At 45.9% G+C, this 19,614-nt stretch overlaps 1 protein-coding gene across 2 annotated transcripts in view; it reads left to right on the forward strand.

The window, feature by feature from the left end:
* Positions 1–19,614, forward strand: part of LOC139389483 (palmitoyltransferase ZDHHC8B-like) — a 125,404-nt gene that overhangs the window by 68,277 nt on the left and 37,513 nt on the right. For both annotated transcript variants that reach the window (XM_071136308.1, XM_071136309.1), the window contains exon 2: positions 12,619–12,740. In XM_071136308.1, coding sequence (XP_070992409.1) covers positions 12,619–12,740 — 122 coding nt within the window. The remainder of the gene's footprint in view (positions 1–12,618; positions 12,741–19,614) is intronic.

The raw sequence follows: 19,614 nt of genomic DNA on the forward strand, positions 1-19,614 counted from the left end.
AGGGGTATTCAAGGTCGGCTTGTGGTCCCTAGTACTGCGGCTGCTGGTTTTCTTTTTGATTGGCCTAAGATTCAGTCTAATCACCTGATCGCTCAGGTCTGAATCTGTCCCTGATTATGAGAGAAACATAACATAATCAGTGCTGCGCTTCAGACCTGGCTATCCCTGTGGGTTGGTAGGGTGGTGAGGCCTGAGCCTGACTATCCCTGTGGGTTGGTAGGGTGGCGAGGCCTGAGCCTGACTATCCGTGTGGGTTGGTAGGGTGGTGAGGTCTGAGCCTGACTATCCCTGTGGGTTGGTAGGGTGGTGAGGTCTGAGCCTGACTATCCCTGTGGGTTGGTAGGGTGGCGAGGCCTGAGCCTGGCCATCTCAGGACATGAGGGATCAGTGGGTAGTCTGGAGCAACACATGGTCTCCATCTGCAGGGATGACCCTAACTAACACTTTAATTAAAGAGAGCACAATCTCACAGACAGACAGACTGGAAGAGTGGAAACATGCAATAACCCCACAAGCTCTTCTCTCTCTGCCCATTGCAAGAGTAGCGCCACCCTCAAAAATGCCCTCACTAACAATGCGCAAGGGGTGTTACTATGCATTTAAATTTGTGATTTGATGATTGTTTTCTGATTCATCTAGTCACAATAGAGCCAAACGTAGTTAATATGTCTGTCGTTTCATCCTCAGTGTTTGGTCTGAGGTGCCAAGTCATACCTGGCTGCCACTGTTTCTGTTTCTATTTTTATTTCAGATGAAGCATACATACAGAAAGCACTCCAGATTGATTCTCGATTCCCATTGATGGTTTCTCAGACGTTACCCTCACACATTTCCCCCTCCCAGAACCACTCCAGCAGATAAAAGCAGCTTCAAAGCCGGCAGCTTTCTGCTCAAATCTTGTTTTTTTCCACTTATATGTTTTCCATTACTGTGAGAAAAGATTTCAGTTAGATTGGTTGGAAATGTTCTTTCACATTTAGCGTTATCAACTGACTCAAACCGATCACGCTGAAGATTTCAGTGTTCTATTCGTGATCAGCTGAGTTTTCAAAGCAGGGATTGTTCTGTGCTTCGGCTGACGTGCCAGTTCGCAGTTGACAGGATTGTATAATTGTATAGACTCAATCTTAATACGCAAGAACGATACTGACAAACACCAACTGAAGTCTGCCAGTGTATAGTTAAAATGAGGTTCTATCATGTGAATATCTATGTCCCTGAGCTAAGGTGGGGATGATTATATTATGTGAATATCTTTATTGTCCCTAAACTGACACTGGGTGAGGCTTGTGATGATGTGAGGATATGTCCTTGGGTAGACCTCAATAGGGGCATTGTTCCCTTACTGGAGAAAGGTGAGGCCTGAGAGGATATGGGAGGTACAGTAATACTCACAATGGTTAGGGACTCTGAGGAATCAAGCATTTCTAAGAATGAAGCTATTGCTTGCTATCAGAAACCCCACATTTTAACCAACACCCATAGATGGAATTTAGAGCATGTTAGTGGTGTGGTGCTCATCCCTTGAGCATTATTTGTACACTTCATCAAAGATGACCGAAAACCTCACTATCTAATCATTGTTTTTTGTACATCTCTGCTATTCAGAAACGTCCAATAACAATTGCATTTAATCTGGCTACAATCAATACAACAAGTGTAGACATGATCTGAGTGTTGAGTAAGGCTGCAGGGTTACACTATACAAGACTGAAGTAGTACCAGACCATCCTCTCTATCTAAACATTTCGAGAGCTTGGAACTAAAAGGTTCTATCAGAAAAATTATGATTCTGAGATAATTGGCTTTAAAGTCCCGAACCCCCATTGGTTTGAGTGGTGTCAGCAATTTGTGTCTTGTATTCTTTTGAACTTAAAATGAATTGGGGTATTTAGAATACTTGAATCTTTAGAATCTTGCCATAATATGGACTTAGCCCTATTTGGTAAAATATAATCTTCTGTATACCACCCCTACCTTGTCACAACAAAACTGAATTGACTCAAACGCGTTAAGGAAAAAAATTCCACAAGTTAACTTTTAACAGGGCACACCTGTTAATTGAAATGCATTCCAGGTGACTACCTCAGTAAGCTGGTTGAGAGAATGCAAAGCTGTCATCAAGGCAAAGGGTGGCTACTTTGAAGAATCTCAAATATAAAATATATTTAGATTTGTTTAACACCTTTTTTGGTTACTACATGATTCCATGTGTGCTATTTCATAGTTTTAGATGTATTCACTAGTAAAATAGTAAAATAAAGAAAAACCCTCGAATGAGTAGGTGTTCTAAATTGTTGACTGGTAATTGTAGTTAGAGAACATTGAACATAACAAGGCTATGTTAATTTGGACAAAAATGCCGATAGAACCTTATAGTCCTAAGCTCTCAAACTGTTACAGAAGTGTTATGATTAATTGACTTCTCTGGCTCTAGTCCAGGACCTGGTCTTCACTCAGCTCGGTAAAGACCAAGCTGAATCCTAGCTTCCACTTAAGTAAAATGTTAACTTAATTATGCGTTGATGTCAATGGGAGACTAAGTGAAAGTTTGACTTAGTGGAAATTAAGAAGTTACTTTCTAATAATGTGAGCCATTTTGCCCCATAGGGAGGAGGAACAGAGCAGCAGAGGTTCAGCAACAGCACATCCTCATGGTGTTTCTGATATTACAGAGAGATCCCATATGAAGATAAAGTGAGGTCTGCTGCCAGAGAGAGCTGCCCTTGCCTGTAGACTAGCTGGCTGGCTGTTGATAGTTCGATATGACTGAGTGTTAGTAATGAACGGGGCCTGCTAGCCCGGGGAAGTGTGGTTTATTTATCTATAATCTTCACTGCTTGCTTATTTTTCTCCCATGGCACTGGCAGGATGTATTCAGAAGTCAGGGTGATGATAAAATATGATTTTCATTTTCATTTATTCCTGTCATCTGATCCATGAATCTGTTTTATCTGTGTTCCGTTTGTTGTCTGGGTTACGGGTCTGGCCTTTGGACCCAGCCATGAGCCTGTCTCCTGAAGCCCAATTGGCCAGCCTGTCCTGTAGAATGCAGATGACTGGCCAACGGCCTCCTAGCTCCTCCAGTCACATTGTGGCGGCTGGCTGGTTCATTACCATGGTGATTGCAGCAGGCCTTCTTCCTCCCCAGTGCCCAGGTTCTAGAACCAGAATCATTACATTAGAACACTTTTGGCGCCAGCAGTGTGTTTTGGTTCAGCTCATCGCCAAACAGGGAAAACATTGTTTAAACTTTTGACAACTTTTGTAGTTTTTTTTTTTTACCCTATTTTTGTGCTTACGATTACTGTAAAACAGACTTGTGATTGGCGTTGATAATTGTTTAATGGTGATTTGTTGTTGACACTTAATTAACAAATGTCTGTGGCCTGAATTATGTATCCTACTCTCTGAGTCACATTTTCCACCCACTGCATGGTCTGCTCCTGTACTCTTAATGGCCTCTTTCAGCTGGAATGACTATGCTTTGTGTAGCTCACTCCTTGTTCTTATCACTGTAAGCAAAACACATCATTCACAGACCAAGGGTGAAATTGGGATTTTATTGGAGGCGGAACAGCTTCTAAAATGTATTACTTTTCTGTGATAATTTATTTTAAGCCAAACTAACATCTCCTAGAAGCCAAATTTAAGCCAAACTGTCACCCAAACTACCATTGTAGAACTTAGTTGATCTCTGTTCTGTTACCCCCCCCCCCAACAATTTGTTTTACAAATGTAAGATATCTTTAATTGGTCTAGCCTATATTCTAAAATTAAACTAATTCTAGTAATCACCTTTGAGTGTGGACTGTATTGTTATTCATACTGGGAAAGAATGTATAGGCCTAGGCGACGCTGTTGATTCATTGATTGTGTCAGGCAGCTTAGAGTTAGCCTACAGTAGTGCATTTGTATTTGATTTTGAATAGCGTAGTAATAGGGAATGTTTTATATTGACTGACCTTCATGTCTTAAAGTAATGATGGACTGTTGTTTTTCTTTGCTTATTTGAGCTGTTCTTGCCATAATATGGACTTAGTATTTTACCAAATAGGGCTATCTTCTGTATACTCCCCTACCTTGTCGCAACACAACTGATTGTCCCAAACGCATTAAGAAGGAAAGAAATACCATAAATTAACTTTTATAAAGGCATACATGTTAATTGAAATGCATTCCAGGTGACTACCTCATGAAGCTGGTTGAGAGAGTGCCAAGAGTGTGCAAAGCTGTCATCATGGGAAAGGGAGGCTACTTTGAAGAATCTCAAATATAAAATATATTTTGATTTGTTTAACACTTTTTTTGGTTACTACATGATTCCATGTGTGTTATTTCATAGTTTATGTCTTCGCTATTATTCTACAATGTAGAAAATAGTAAAACTAAAGAAAACCCTGGCATGAATAGGTGTGTTACAACTTTTGACTGGTACTGTATTAAAGACTATTACATTGAGAATAGTCTGATGGATGATATGATCACTTGATGAGAGAACAGCTGTGCAGCCTGAGGCAAGGAACAGTGTGCAAGCTTTTTTTGCGATGTTCTCAAATTATTAATAGCCTATAGTCACATTATGCAGCCCAAATACTGTATGTTCTGATTTCTAAGACATTCTAAGACATTCTAAGTTTTGTATCATTAACAACTAAAGTTGCCAAATAACTCTAAATCTAGTGTACCCTATAGGATCTGTTTGAAATTATCACTTTTACACTCAACATAGCCTTCACATGCGCAGCCACTCCAGAATGGGAAAAATATCCTTTCTCTTTTATTCAGCAAAGTTCAATTATGTTCTTCCTACTATAAAATCATATAATATAACATGGGACTTATAAGCATATCTTGTCTGCTAAATGAACAAGCCTACAGCCAATGGCATGCCGCATAGCCAGGTAACATACAGTAGGCCGACTCATATGCTGTTAATCTTTCTTTAGACTTACCTAAAATAAATAATGGGTTTATTGTTATGGTGTATATTAAAATGTTTATTAGACTTGTTAAAATGTAGATGTTCCAAAGGCACGCATCTGCAGCTTGTATGTGTGGAGGCCTGAAGCTGCTAAACGTGTTTATGTTAATTAACACAAAATTACCATGAGACAGGCAGACTTTTGCATGACAATAACCGGCTGACAAAATTTCATGACCGCCACAGCCCTAGCATCAAACACACCAACACCATGGACAGTGAGTTAAAGGCCCTGGTACTGTATATACAGTGCATTCGGAAAGTATTCAAACCACTTGATTTTTTTCAACATTTTGTTACAGCCTTATTCTAAAATGGATTCAATATTTTTTTCCCTATTTAATCTACACACAATACCCCATAATGACAAAGCAAAAACAGGTTTATAGATTTTTTGGTAAAAAATTCAATATATATTTAAATATCACTTTTACAAAAGTATTCAGATCCTTTACTGTACTTTGTTGAAGCACCTTTGGCAGGGATTACAGCCTTGAGTCTTGTGTATGACGCTACAAGCTTGGCACACCTGTTTTTGGGGAGTTTCTCCCATTCTATCTTTATTTAACCTTTATTTAACTAGGTAAGCCAGTTAAGAACAAATTCTTATTCTCTGCAGATCCTCTCCAGCTCTGTCAGGTTGGATGGTGAGCTTCATTGCACAGCTATTTTCAGGTCTCTCCAGAGATGTTCGATCGGGTTGAAGTCCAGGCTCTGGCTGGGCCACTCAAGAACATTTAGAGACTTATCCCGAAGCCACTCCTGCATTGTCTAGGCTGTGTGCTTAGGTTCGTTGTCCTGTTGGAAGGTGAACCTTCGCCCCAGTGTGAGGTCCTGAGCACTGCGGAGCAGGTTTTCATCAAGGATCTCTGTACTTTGCTTCATTCATCTTTCCTTGATCCTAACTAGTCTCCCAGTTCCTGCCGCTGAAAAACATCCCTACAGCATGATGCTGCACCACCATGCCTCACCGTAGGGATGGTGCCAGGTTTCCTCCAGACATGACACTTTGCATTCAGGACAAGGAGTTCAATCTTGGTTTCATCAGACCAGAGAATCTTGTTTCTCATGGTCTGAGAGTCATTTAGGTGCCAAGCGGGCTGTCGTGCCTTTTACTGAGGAGTGGCTTCCGTCTGGCCATTCTACCATAAAGGCCTGATTGGTGGAGTGCTGCAGAGACGGTTGTCTTTCTGGAAGGTTCTACCATCTTCACAGAGGAACTCTAGAGCTCTGTCAGAGTGACCATCGGGTTCTTGGCCACCTCCCTAACCAAGGCCCTTATCCCCCAATTGCCCAGTTTGGCCGTGCGGCCAGCTCTAGGAAGAGTCTTGGCTGTTCCAAACTTCTTCAATTTAAGAATGATGGAGGCCACTGTGTTCTTGGGGACCTTCAATACTGCAGACATTTTTTGGTACCCTTCCCCAGATCTGTGTCACAACACAATCCTGCCTCGGAGCTCTATGGTCCAATTCCTTCGACCTCATGGCTTGGTTTTTGCTCTGACATGCACTGTCAACTGTGGGACGTTATATAGACAGGTGTGTGCCTTTACTAATCATGTCCAATCAATTGAATTTAGCACAGGTGGACTCCAATCAAGTTGTAGAAACATCTCAAGGATGATCAATGGAAACAGGATGCACCTGAGCTCAATTTCGAGTCTCAAAGCAAAAGGTCTGAATACTAATGTAAATAAGGTATTTCTGTTTTTTATTTGTAATAAATGTGCTAACATTTCTAAAAACCTGTTTTCACTTTGTCATTATGGGGTATTGTGTGTAGATTGAGGATTTTTTTTTATTTAATCAATTTTAGAATAAGGCTGTTATGAAATGTGGAAAAAGTCAAGGGGTCTGAAAATGTTACGAATGCGCTTTGTGTGTGTGTGTGTGTGTTTCTAAATTCAGCAAAAAAAGAAAAGCCCCTTTTACAGGACCCTGTTTTTCAAATATAATTCTTAAAAATCCAAATAACTTCACAGATCTTCATTGTAAAGGGTTTAAACACTGTTTCCCATGCTTGTTCAATGAACCATTAACAATTAATGCACATGCACCTGTGGAACGGTCGTCAAGACACTAACAGCGTACAGACGGTAGGCAATTACGGTCACAGTTATGAAAACTTAGGACACTAAGAGGCCTTTCTACTGACTCTGAAAAACACCAAAAGAAAGATGCCCAGGGTCCCTGCTCATCTGCGTGAATGTGCCTTCGGCATGCTGCAAGGAGGCATGAGGACAGCAGATGTGGCCAGGGCAATAAATTGCCATGTCCGTACTGTGCGACGCCGAAGATGGCGCTACAGGAAGGAAAATTATGTGGATATATTGAAGCAACATCTCAAGACATCAGTCAGGAAGTTAAAGCTTGGTCACAAATGGGTCTTCCAAATGGACAATGACCCCAAGTATACTTCCAAAGTTGTGGCAAAATGGCTTAAGGACAACAAAGTCAAGACATTGGAGTGGCCATCACAAAGCCCTGACCTCAATCCCATAGAAGATTTGTGGGCAGAACTGAAAAAGCGCGTGCGTGCAAGGAGGCCTACAAACCTGACTCTGTTACACCAGCTCTGTCAGGGGGAATGGGCCAAAATTCACCCAACTTATTGTGGGAAGCTTATGGAAGGCTACCTGAAATGTTTGACCCAAGTTAAACATTTTAAAGGCGATGCTACCAAATACTAATTGAGTGTATGTAAACTTCTGACCCACTGGGAATGTGATGAAAGAAATAAAAGCTTAAATAAATCATTCTCTCTACTATTATTCTGACATTTCACATTCTTAAAATAAAGTGGTGATCCTAACTGACCTAAGACGGGGAATTTTTCTAGGATTAAATGTCAGGAATTGTGAAAAACTGAGTTTAAATGTATTTGGCTAAGGTGTATGTAAACTTCCGACTTCAACTGTAGGTAGGTAGGTACAGTGGGGCAAAAAAGTATTTAGTCAGCCACCAAATACTTAATTTTCCACCATAATTTGCAAATAAATTCATTAAAAATCCTACAATGTGATTTTCTGGATTTTTTTTCTCATGTTGTCTGTCATAGTTGAAGTGTACCTATGATGAAAATTACAGGCCTCTCATCTTTTTAAGTGGGAGAACTTGCACAATTGGTGGCTGACTAAATACTTTTTTTGCCCCACTATAGGTAGGTAGGTAGGTAGGTAGGTATAATAATAATAATAATAATAATAATAATAATAATAATAATAATACTGGCTGTTTTTCTACTTGGCAAGTGGGATTATTAGGTGAAAGCAGTGCAGATTTGCGTTGGACTGTACTCCTCTAGGATTTTCTCTCCCTTAACTACCTTTTTGGTATTACCCACATGATATAGCGCTGCTTTGCCATACTCACAGAAGCTGTGGGAACCGACTATCCACATGGGCACTGATACAGGTGGTGTTTCTGGTCCCTGTTACTGGTTGACTGACCCTCCTCCAGAGCAGAGGCTGGGTGCTTATTGACTGGCCCTCCTCCAGAGCAGAGGCTTGTTGACTGACCCTCCTCCAGAGCAGAGGCTGGTTGACTGGCCCTCCTCCAGAGCAGAGGCTGGTTGACTGGCCCTCCTCCAGAGCAGAGGCTTGTTGACTGACCCTCCTCCAGAGCAGAGGCTTGTTGACTGACCCTCCTCCAGAGCAGAGGCTGGTTGACTGGCCCTCCTCCAGAGCAGAGGCTGGTTGACTGGCCCTCCTCCAGAGCAGAGGCTGGTTGACTGGCCCTCCTCCAGAGCAGAGGCTGGGTGCTTATTGACTGGCCCTCCTCCAGAGCAGAGGCTTGTTGACTGACCCTCCTCCAGAGCAGAGGCTGGTTGACTGGCCCTCCTCCAGAGCAGAGGCTGGTTGACTGGCCCTCCTCCAGAGCAGAGGCTGGTTGACTGGCCCTCCTCCAGAGCAGAGGCTTGTTGACTGGCCCTCCTCCAGAGCAGAGGCTGGTTGACTGGCCCTCCTCCAGAGCAGAGGCTTGTTGACTGACCCTCCTCCAGAGCAGAGGCTGGTTGACTGACCCTCCTCCAGAGTAGAGGCTGGTTGACTGACCCTCCTCCAGAGTAGAGGCTGGTTGACTGGCCCTCCTCCAGAGCAGAGGCTTGTTGACTGACCCTCCTCCAGAGCAGAGGCTTGTTGACTGACCCTCCTCCAGAGCAGAGGCTGGTTGACTGGCCCTCCTCCAGAGCAGAGGCTTGTTGACTGACCCTCCGCCAGAGCAGAGGCTGGTTGACTGACCCTCCTCCAGAGCAGAGGCTGGTTGACTGGCCCTCCGCCAGAGCAGAGGCTGGTTGACTGGCCCTCCGCCAGAGCAGAGGCTGGTTGACTGGCCCTCCGCCAGAGCAGAGGCTGGTTGACTGACCCTCCTCCAGAGCAGAGGCTGGTTGACTGACCCTCCTCCAGAGCAGAGGCTGGTTGACTGACCCTCCTCCAGAGCAGAGGCTGGTTGACTGACCCTCCTCCAGAGCAGAGGCTGGTTGACTGACCCTCCTCCAGAGCAGAGGCTGGGTGCTTATTGACTGGCCCTCCTCCAGAGCAGAGGCTGGGTGCTGGTTGACTGGCCCTCCTCCAGAGCAGAGGCTGGGTGCTTATTGACTGGCCCTCCTCCAGAGCAGAGGCTGGGTGCTTATTGACTGGCCCTCCTCCAGAGCAGAGGCTGGGTGCTTATTGACTGGCACTCCTCCAGAGCAGAGGCTGGGTGCTGGTTGACTGGCCCTCCTCCAGAGCAGAGGCTGGTTGACTGGCCCTCCTCCAGAGAAGAGGCTGGTTGACTGGCCCTCCTCCAGAGCAGAGGCTGGGTGCTTATTGACTGGCCCTCCTCCAGAGCAGAGGCTGGGTGCTGGTTGACTGGCCCTCCTCCAGAGCAGAGGCTGGGTGCTTATTGACTGGCCCTCCTCCAGAGCAGAGGCTGGGTGCTTATTGACTGGCCCTCCTCCAGAGCAGAGGCTGGGTGCTTATTGACTGGCCCTCCTCCAGAGCAGAGGCTGGGTGCTGGTTGACTGGCCCTCCTCCAGAGCAGAGGCTGGTTGACTGGCCCTCCTCCAGAGAAGAGGCTGGTTGACTGGCCCTCCTCCAGAGCAGAGGCTGGGTGCTTATTGACTGGCCCTCCTCCAGAGCAGAGGCTGGGTGCTGGTTGACTGGCCCTCCTCCAGAGCAGAGGCTGGTTGACTGGCCCTCCGTCAGAGAAGAGGCTGGTTGACTGGCCCTCCTCCAGAGCAGAGGCTGGGTGCTGGGGATCACTGTGAGTCACCATGCTCCCCCAGGCCTGCTAGCACAGCATCCCATTCTCCTACCTACAGTACACACTCCACTCTGAATAATTGAACAGAGCAGAGGGGGAAGGAAGAGGCAAGATGGAAAGAGGATCACCTCCATTAACAGATGCCAGGAAATCGGTGCTCTGTGTGTGCATGCGTGTGTGTGCATACAGTCTGTGTGCACTGTGTGTGTGTAAAGCAGTAACACTGATTGAGCAGGCATGATCAAAGAAGGGTGGTTCCTCGAAACCGCTGCCTCATTTAGACCAACAGAAAGACCCATCTGTCTGTCTGCCTATCTATCTATCTATCTACAGTGTACCTATGGCTGGCTACACTTAACCACCCTGCATTGTGGCTCAGGTGGGCCTCTAGAAGGGGACCCAGCAGGGGCGATGAGGCATAGAGACCTTTTTTGGGCTCATACAATGTCTTGACATTTCTACTACATTTTTCTTCTACATTTACTTGGTATTCTTGATTGCAGCATTTTCCAGGTATCTTTGCATATTTCACAGTATGTGATGATAAATAAGCCTGTGGATAAGATCAAGCTTGACACACAAAATGTCTTAGTGATTCTGTTTAAATCCTGGACTAGGTTTTCCAGAACTCCCAGTAGGTGGATATACAGATTTTGTGCTTATTCCCTCCTGATTGCAGGAATCTTTCAACCAGGATTTAGTGAGATACCACTGTGGATGGTACACACTAACACACTGCCTATGCGAGCTGTCTGTCTGTATCCATGCCCGGTCTGTCTGCAACTCCCTCTCTAATTACAGGAAATGTTAGACATTGTAATATAGCTCAGCCCTGCACCCAAGTATAGCCCTTTCCTCATGTGTCATCATCTCTAATTGACTTTTATATCTGAGGCTGAGAGGAGATCTGGTCTGTTCCATGTATGGCTGATGATGCCATTGTTATTATTTCTGAATCTCAAGAGGCGAAGAAGCAATTCCAGCTTTACACCGTGTCCTCCTTTTTGCATAGTTTTCCCATTTGCGCAGGATTAAAGATACTGAAAATCTTGTTTCCACTGCTGTGTGTGTGTGTGTGTGTGTGTGTGTGTGTGTGTGTGTGTGTGGTAGAGGTGATGATTGTGGGTATGGAGGAGGAGGGGGGTGCAGCAGTAACCGATTTGCATCTCCCCTCCATCCCACATTTCATAGGCAACATATTTACATATAAACTTAGTAAAAAAAAGAAACATCCCCTTTTCAGGACCCTGTCTTTCAAAGATAATAAATAAAAATCCAAATAACTTCACAGATCTTCATTGTAAAGGGTTTAAACATGGTTTCCCATGCTTGTTCAATGAACCATAAACAATTAATGAACCTGCACCTGTGGAACGGTCATTAAGACACTAACAGCTTACAGATGGTAGGCAATTAAGGTCACAGTTATGGAAACTTAGGACACTAAAGAGGCCTTTCTACTGACTCTGAAAAACACCAAAAGAAAGATGCCCAGGATCCCTGCTCATCTCTGTGAACGTGCCTTAGGCATGCTGCAAGGAGGCATGAGGACAGCAGATGTGGCCAGGGCAATAAATTGCCATGTCCGTACTGTGAGACGCCTAAGACAGAGCTGTTGGGAGACAGGACGGACAGTTGATCGTCCTCACAGTGGCAGACCACATATAACAACACCTGCACAGGATCGATACATCCAAACATTGGAGGGTGAGGGCTAGGACCATTCCCACCCAGTAATGTCCAGGAACTTGCAGGTGCCTTGGTGGAAGAGTGGGGTAACATCTCACAGCAAGACCTGGCAAATCTGGCTCAGTCCATGAGGAGGAGATGCACTGCAGTACTTAATGCAGCTGGTGGCCACACCAGATACTGACTGTTACTTTTGATTTTGACTCTCCCTTTGTTCAGGGACACATCATTCCATTTCTGTTAGTCACATGTCTGTGAAACTTGTTCAGATTATGTCTCAATTGTTGAATCAAATATTTACACTTGTTATGTTTTCTGACAAACGCAGTTGACAGTGAGAGGACGTTTCCTTTTTTGCTGAATTTATGTAGATGCATATGTGCGCATCTAATTGTGCATTTGTGTGTCATTCATTGTGTGCCTCCTATGTCAGGGTAGCCTAGTGGTTAGAGCGTTGGACTCGTAACCGAAAGTTTGCAAGTTCAAATCCCCGAGCTGACAAGGTACAAATTTGTCGTTCTGCCCCTGAACAGGCAGTTAACCCACTGTTCCTAGGCCGTCATTGAAAATAAGATTTGTTCTTAACTGACTTGCCTAGTTAAATAAAGGTAAAATAAAAAAATTAATGTCTGAATCCTCAGATATCACTATGTATGAATGAACTATGAATGGAGTTTCCTAACTGCTGTCCTCTCTCCTCTCCAGGTGCCCCTGGTTGACCAACACGATCTCCCCCGCCGTGCCTCTCTACAATGGCGTCGTCTTCCTATTTGTGCTGGCCAACTTCAGCATGGCTACCTTCATGGACCCTGGAGTCTTCCCCAAAGGTCAGTTCCCTTTTAATTCAATTCAAATGTATTTATATAGCCCATCGTACATCAGCTGATATCTCAAAGTGCTGTACAGAAACCCAGCCTAAAACTCCAAACAGCAAGAAATGCAGGTGTAGAAGCACGGTGGCTAGGAAAAACTCCCTAGAAAGGCCAAAACCTAGGAAGAAACCTAGAGAGGAACCAGGCTATGTGGGGTGATCAGTCCTCTTCTGGCTGTGCCGGGTGGAGATTATAACAGAACATGGCCAAGATGTTCAAATGTTCATAAATGACCAGCATGGTCCAATAATAATAAGGCAGAACAGTTGAAACTGGAGCAGCAGCACGGCCAGGTGGACTGGGGACAGCAAGGAGTCATCATGTCAGGTGGTCCTGAGGCATGGTCCTAGGGCTCAGGTCCTCCGAGAGAGAGAAAGAAAGAGAGAATTAGAGAGAGCACACTTAAATTCACACAGGACACCGAATAGGACAGGCTGAGACAGGAGGGGTCAGGAGACACTGTGGCCCCATCCGAGGACACCCCCGGACAGGGCCAAACAGGAAGGATATAACCCCACCCACTTTGCCAAAGCACAGCCCCCACACCACTAGAGGGATATCTTCAACCACCAACTTACCATCCTGAGACAAGGCCGAGTATAGCCCACAAAGATCTCCCCCACGGCACAACCCAAGGGGGGGCGCCAACCCAGACAGGAAGATCACATCAGTGACTCAACCCACTCAAGTGACGCACCCCTCCTAGGGACGGTATGAAAGAGCCCCAGTAAGCCAGTGACTCAGCCCCTGTAATAGGGTTAGAGGCAGAGAATCCCAGTGGAAAGAGGGGAACCGGCCAGGCAGAGACAGCAAGGGCGGTTTGTTGCTCCAGAGTTTTTCCGTTCACCTTCCCACTCCTGGGCCAGACTACACTCAATCATATGACCCACTGAAGAGATGAGTCTTCAGTAAAGACTTAAAGGTTGAGACCGAGTTTGCGTCTCTTACATGGGTAGGCAGACCATTCCATAAAAATTGAGCTCTATAGGAGAAAGCCCTGCCTCCAGCTGTTTGCTTAGAAATTCTAGGGACAATTAGGAGGCCTGCGTCTTGTGACCGTAGCGTACGTGTAGGTATGTACGGCAGGACCAAATCAGAGAGATAGGTAGGAGCAAGCCCATGTAATGCTTTGTAGGTTAGCAGTAAAACCTTGAAATCAGCCCTTGCTGTAACGGTCTTCTTGATGCGAAGGAGAGTCGGACCAAAATGCGGCGTGTAGATTGCGATCCATGTTTATTAAACAAACGTAAAACACGAATCAAAATACAAACACTACAAAATAATAAACGTAATGAAAACCGAAACAGCCTAAACTGGTGCAAACTAACACTAAGGACAATCACCCACGACAAACTCAAAGAATATGGCTGCCTAAATATGGTTCCCAATCAGAGACAACGATAAACACCTGCCTCTGATTGAGAACCACTTCAGACAGCCATAGACTTAACTAGAACACCCCACTAGCTACAATCCCCATACATACACACCACATACAAAAACCCATGCCACACCCTGGCCTGACCAAATAAATAAAGATAAACACAAAATACTTTGACCAGGGTGTGACAGAACCCCCCCCCTAAGGTGCGGACTCCCGAACGCACCTCAAAACAATAGGGAGGGTCCGTGTGGGCGTCTGTCCATGGTGGCGGCTCCGGCGCGGGACGTGGACCCCACTCAATCAATGTCTTAGCCCCTTCTCCTCGCGTCCCTGGATAGTCCACCCTCGCCGCCGACCATGGCCTAGTAGTCCTCACCCAGAACCCCACTGGACTGAGGAGCAGATTGGGACTGAGGGGCAGCTCGGGACTGAGGCAGCTCGGGACTGAGGGGAAGCTCAGGAGTGAGAGGAAGCTCAGGAGTGAGAGGAAGCTCAGGAGTGAGAGGAAGCTCAGGCAGGTTGATGAATCTACCAGATCCTGGCTGGCTGGTGGTTTCGGCAGATCCTGGCTGACTGGCAGATCCTGGTCGACTGGCAGATCTGGAAGATCCTGGTCGACTGGCAGATCTGGAAGATCCTGGTCGACTGGCAGATCTGGAAGAGTCTGGTCGACTGGCAGATCTGGAAGAGTCTGGTCGACTGGCAGATCTGGAAGAGTCTGGTCGACTGGCAGATCTGGAAGAGTCTGGTCGACTGGCAGATCTGGAAGAGTCTGGTCGACTGGCAGATCTGGAAGAGTCTGGTCGACTGGCAGATCTGGAAGAGTCTGGTCGACTGGCAGCTCTGGCTGCTCCATGCTGACTGGCTGCTCCATGCTGACTGACAGCTCTGGCTGCTCCATGCTGACTGGCAGCTCTGGCTGCTCCATGCTGACTGGATGCTCCATGCTGACTGGCAGCTCTGGCTGCTCCATGCTGACTGGCTTCTCCATGCTGACTGGCAGCTCTAGCTGCTCCATGCTGACTGGCTGCTCCATGCTGACTGGCGGCCCTGGCTGCTCCATGCTGACTGGCGGCCCTGGCTGCTCCATGCTGACTGGCGGCCCTGGCTGCTCCATGCTGACTGGCGGCCCTGGCTGCTCCATGCTAACTGGCGGCTCTGGCGGCTCCTTGCAGACTGGCAGCTCTGGCGGCTCCTTGCAGACTGGCAGCTCTGGCGGCTCCTTGCAGACTGGCAGCTCTGGCGGCTCCTTGCAGACTGGCAGCTTTGGCGGCATCCTGCAGACAGGCAGCTCTGGCGGCTCCTTGCAGACTGGCAGCTCCTTGCAGACTGGCAGCTCCTTGCAGACTGGCAGCTCTATGCAGACTGGCAGCTCTATGCTAACTGGCAGCTCTATGCTAACTGGCAGCTCTATGCTAACTGGCAGCTCTATGCTAACTGGCAGCTCTATGCTAACTGGCAGCTCTATGCTAACTGGCAGCTCTATGCTAACTGGCAGTTCTGAACAGGCGGGAGACTCCGGCAGCGCTGTAGAGAAGGAAGGCTCTAACAGCGCTAAACAGGCGGGAGACTCCGACAGCGCTGGAGAGGAGGAGGGCTCCGACAGCGCTGGACAGGCGAGGCGCACTGTAGGCCTGATGCGTGGTGCTGGCACTGGTGGTACTGGGCCGAGGACACGCACAGGAAGCCTGGTGCGGGGAGCTGCTACCGGAGGGCTGGGGTGTGGAGGTGGCACAGGATGGGTTAGACCGTGAAGGCGTACTGGAGATCTTGAGAGCGGTGCTGGCACAGGACGTGCAAGGCTAGGGAGGTGCACAGGAGGCCTGGTACGTGAGACTGGCACCATCTTCACCAGCCGACTAACACGCACCTCAGGACGAGTATGGAGCGCTGACCCAGGTGCCATCAAATCCCCGACACGCTCCGTCGGGCGAATTCCATGTTTAAAACACCAACACAGCAACTCCCTCATTTCTCTCTCCTCCAATTTCCCCATTAACTCCTTCACAGTCTCTGTTTCGCTCACCTCCAATTTCCCCATTAACTCCTTCACAGTCTCTGTTTCGCTCACCTCCAACACCGGCTCTGGTCTCCTCCTTGGCTCCTCACGATAAACAGGGAGAGTTGGCTCAGGTCTGGCTCCTGACTCTGCCACACTCTCCCTGAGCCCCCCCCCAAGAAATTTTTGGGGCTGACTATGGGGCCTCCGTCCGCGCCGCCTTGCTTGCTTCGCAAACTCCATTCTCCTATATCCTTCCGCGCACTGCTCCATCGAATCCCAGGCGGGCTCCGGCACTCTCCCTGGGTCGACCGCCCACCTGTCTATCTCCTCCCAAGAAGTATAGTCCATACTGTACTCCACTTTGGGCTGTTCTTGCCTGTTGACACGCTGCTTGGTCCCTTTGTGGTGGGTGATTCTGTAACGGTCTTCTTGTATGAGAAGGAGAGTCGGACCAAAATGCGGCGTGTAGATTGCGATCCATGTTTATTAAACAAACGTAAAACACGAATCAAAATACAAACACTACAAAATAATAAACGTAATGAAAACCGAAACAGCCTAAACTGGTGCAAACTAACACTAAGGACAATCACCCACGACAAACTCAAAGAATATGGCTGCCTAAATATGGTTCCCAATCAGAGACAACGATAAACACCTGCCTCTGATTGAGAACCACTTCAGACAGCCATAGACTTAACTAGAACACCCCACTAGCTACAATCCCCATACATACACACCACATACAAAAACCCATGCCACACCCTGGCCTGACCAAATAAATAAAGATAAACACAAAATACTTTGACCAGGGTGTGACACTTGCCTTGACAGGAAGCCAGTGTAGGGAGACTAGCACTGGAGTAATATGATCAAATTTTTGGGTTCTAGTCAGGATTCTAGCAGCCGTATTTAGCACTAACTGAAGTTTATTTAGTGCTTTATCCGGGTAGCTGGAAAGTAGAGCATTGCAGTAGTCTAACCTAGAAGTGACAAAAGCATGGATTAATTTTTCTGCATCATATTTGGACAGCAAGTTTCTGATTTTTGCAATGTTACGTAGATGGAAAAAAGTTGTACTTGAAATGGTCTTGATATGTTCTTCAAAAGAGAGATCAGGGTCCAGAGTAACGCCGAGGTCCTTCACAGTTTTATTTGAGACGACTGTACAACCATTAAGATAAATTGTCAGATTCAAGATCTCTTTGTTTCTTGGGACCTAGAACAAGCCTCTCTGTTTTGTCCGAGTTTAAAAGTAGAAAGTTTGCAGCCATCCACTTCCTTGTGTCTGAAACACATGCTTCTAGCGAGGGCAATTTAGGGGCTTCACCATGTTTCATTGAAATGTACAGCTGTGTGTCATCCGCATAGCAGTGAAAGTTAACATTATGTTTTCGAATGACATCCCCAAGAGGTAAAATATATAGTGAAAACAATAGTGGTCCTAAAACGGAACCTTGAGGAACACTGAAATTTTACTACTGAAAGTGTCTGTATGAGATGAATGGGTCTCTCTCTCTCTCTTTCTGTCTGTCTCTCACTCGCTCTCTCTGTCCGGGTCTTTTCAGTACCCATTAGCCCACAACGCCTGTTTTAGCTAATAACTGGGCCCTCTCTGCACCATGCTATGCATTACTTACAGGCCTGTGACCTGGCGACCAAGTCCTGGTCGAGGTTACGAGGCCCACGGCTGCTGCCTTAGAAAAAAGACTGGCGGTACTTGATGGTAGTCAGCTGTTAGTAACAGTAAAGAAAGGGAAACAGTGTGTGTGTGTGCGTGTGTGTGTGTGTGTGTGTGTGTGTGTGTGTGTGTGTGTGTGTGTGTCGTCCACTCTCTTGGGGGATGGCCCATGTTTAGTATAATGATCGTTGAATGTGGCCCATTTACACCTTATGGTTGTAGCATGCTTGTAACATAATAAGCTCCGGTCTTTAAGAACTACTTGTCCCCCCATAAACAGGTAATAATAGTTACAGCACATATGACACAGCCAGGTTCATGTGTCTTCCTGAAGTGGTCTCTCCTTACTGTGGTTGTTGTGGAGATGGAGTGTAGAGCTGCAGTAGTTTGATAGAGAGAGAGTGTTACAGAGGGAAACACATGCCCACTATATTGAGATGCCTGTGGCCACATGGATAATCCTACTGCTCCTGCCTCCACACACTGTATCTGTGTGGGGAGAAACAAACTGCAGTTAAATCCCTGCTTCTAAGAGCGGTATGGCCTCAGGGGTATATTTCGTAGATCCTACCCTGTCAATACAATCCTCATGAGCTGTCATCTCTGCTGTATGGAGCTAGGCTGTATCTGACAGTTTATTCCTTTCTCTTCAATTTGTGTAAATCTGTGTATGACGTACAGGACCAGTCAAAAGTATGGACACACCTACTCATTCAAGGGTTTTTCCTTATTTTTACTATTTTCTACATTGTAGAATAATAGTGAAGACATGAAAACTATGAAATAACACATATGTTGTAACCAAAAAAGTGTTCAACAATGGTTGTTCTACAATGTAGAAAACAGTCCAAATAAAGAAAAACCCTTGAATGAGTAGGTGTGTCCATACTTTTGACTCGTACTGTATGTACAGTGAATGTGACTACCAGGTTCAAATGTAAAGGCTTCTATTGTTCTGTAATGTAAAGCCTTGACAGCCTTGAAATGTAAAGGCCTATATTGTTCTGTAATGTAAAGCCTTGACAGCCTTGAAATGTAAAGGCCTATATTGTGAATTGGATGATAAAGCCTTATTCATTTGTCTGCTGACGATTGTTTTTAAAGAGCAGACTGCAGGGGAGATGTTTACATTCAGTTTCCCAGCCGGTTACCTTTTAAATCTATTTGAAGAGTCTGAAAACTCATAACAACCGTGAAGTCTCTCAGTAGGATTGTGTGTGTGTGTGTGTGTGTGTGTGTGTGTGTGTGTGTGTGTGTGTGGTTGTTCCAAGTGTACGAATCCCATGACGATCATCCTTCAGGTTGAATGGGCTTTTTGATGAACCAAAAGACATCACATTTTATTTCCTATCTTACTCCAGAGCAATACACTTCACATAGAAATATTGTCAAGTGGCCCATTGTGCAAAGATCTACATAAACTCTGGAAATGTACTCGTTCAGAAAGACAGTGGAAGTCCAATGAGTAGGGTGTGCAGTTGATGTGATATTTTTTTTTGTCATCCATCCAAATGCAGGCCCTCTGGGCTTTAACCATTACACAGTAATGGTTAAATACATCCAACCAACCCTTAAATTCAAACTTACGTGTGTGTGTATATATACACATGCACAGAGTAAACGCTGCTGTTCTATTATATACTATTGATTCCACTGCCCACTTTATATTTGTAAATCCAGTCCATTATTACGATGCATACTACCTATTCTATCACTTCTTCTACTTGTTATTTTTGACTGAACTCTTTTCATTGATATTATC

This window comes from Oncorhynchus clarkii, chromosome 30 (genome assembly GCF_045791955.1).
Source record: "Oncorhynchus clarkii lewisi isolate Uvic-CL-2024 chromosome 30, UVic_Ocla_1.0, whole genome shotgun sequence".
Lineage (NCBI taxonomy): Eukaryota > Metazoa > Chordata > Actinopteri > Salmoniformes > Salmonidae > Oncorhynchus > Oncorhynchus clarkii.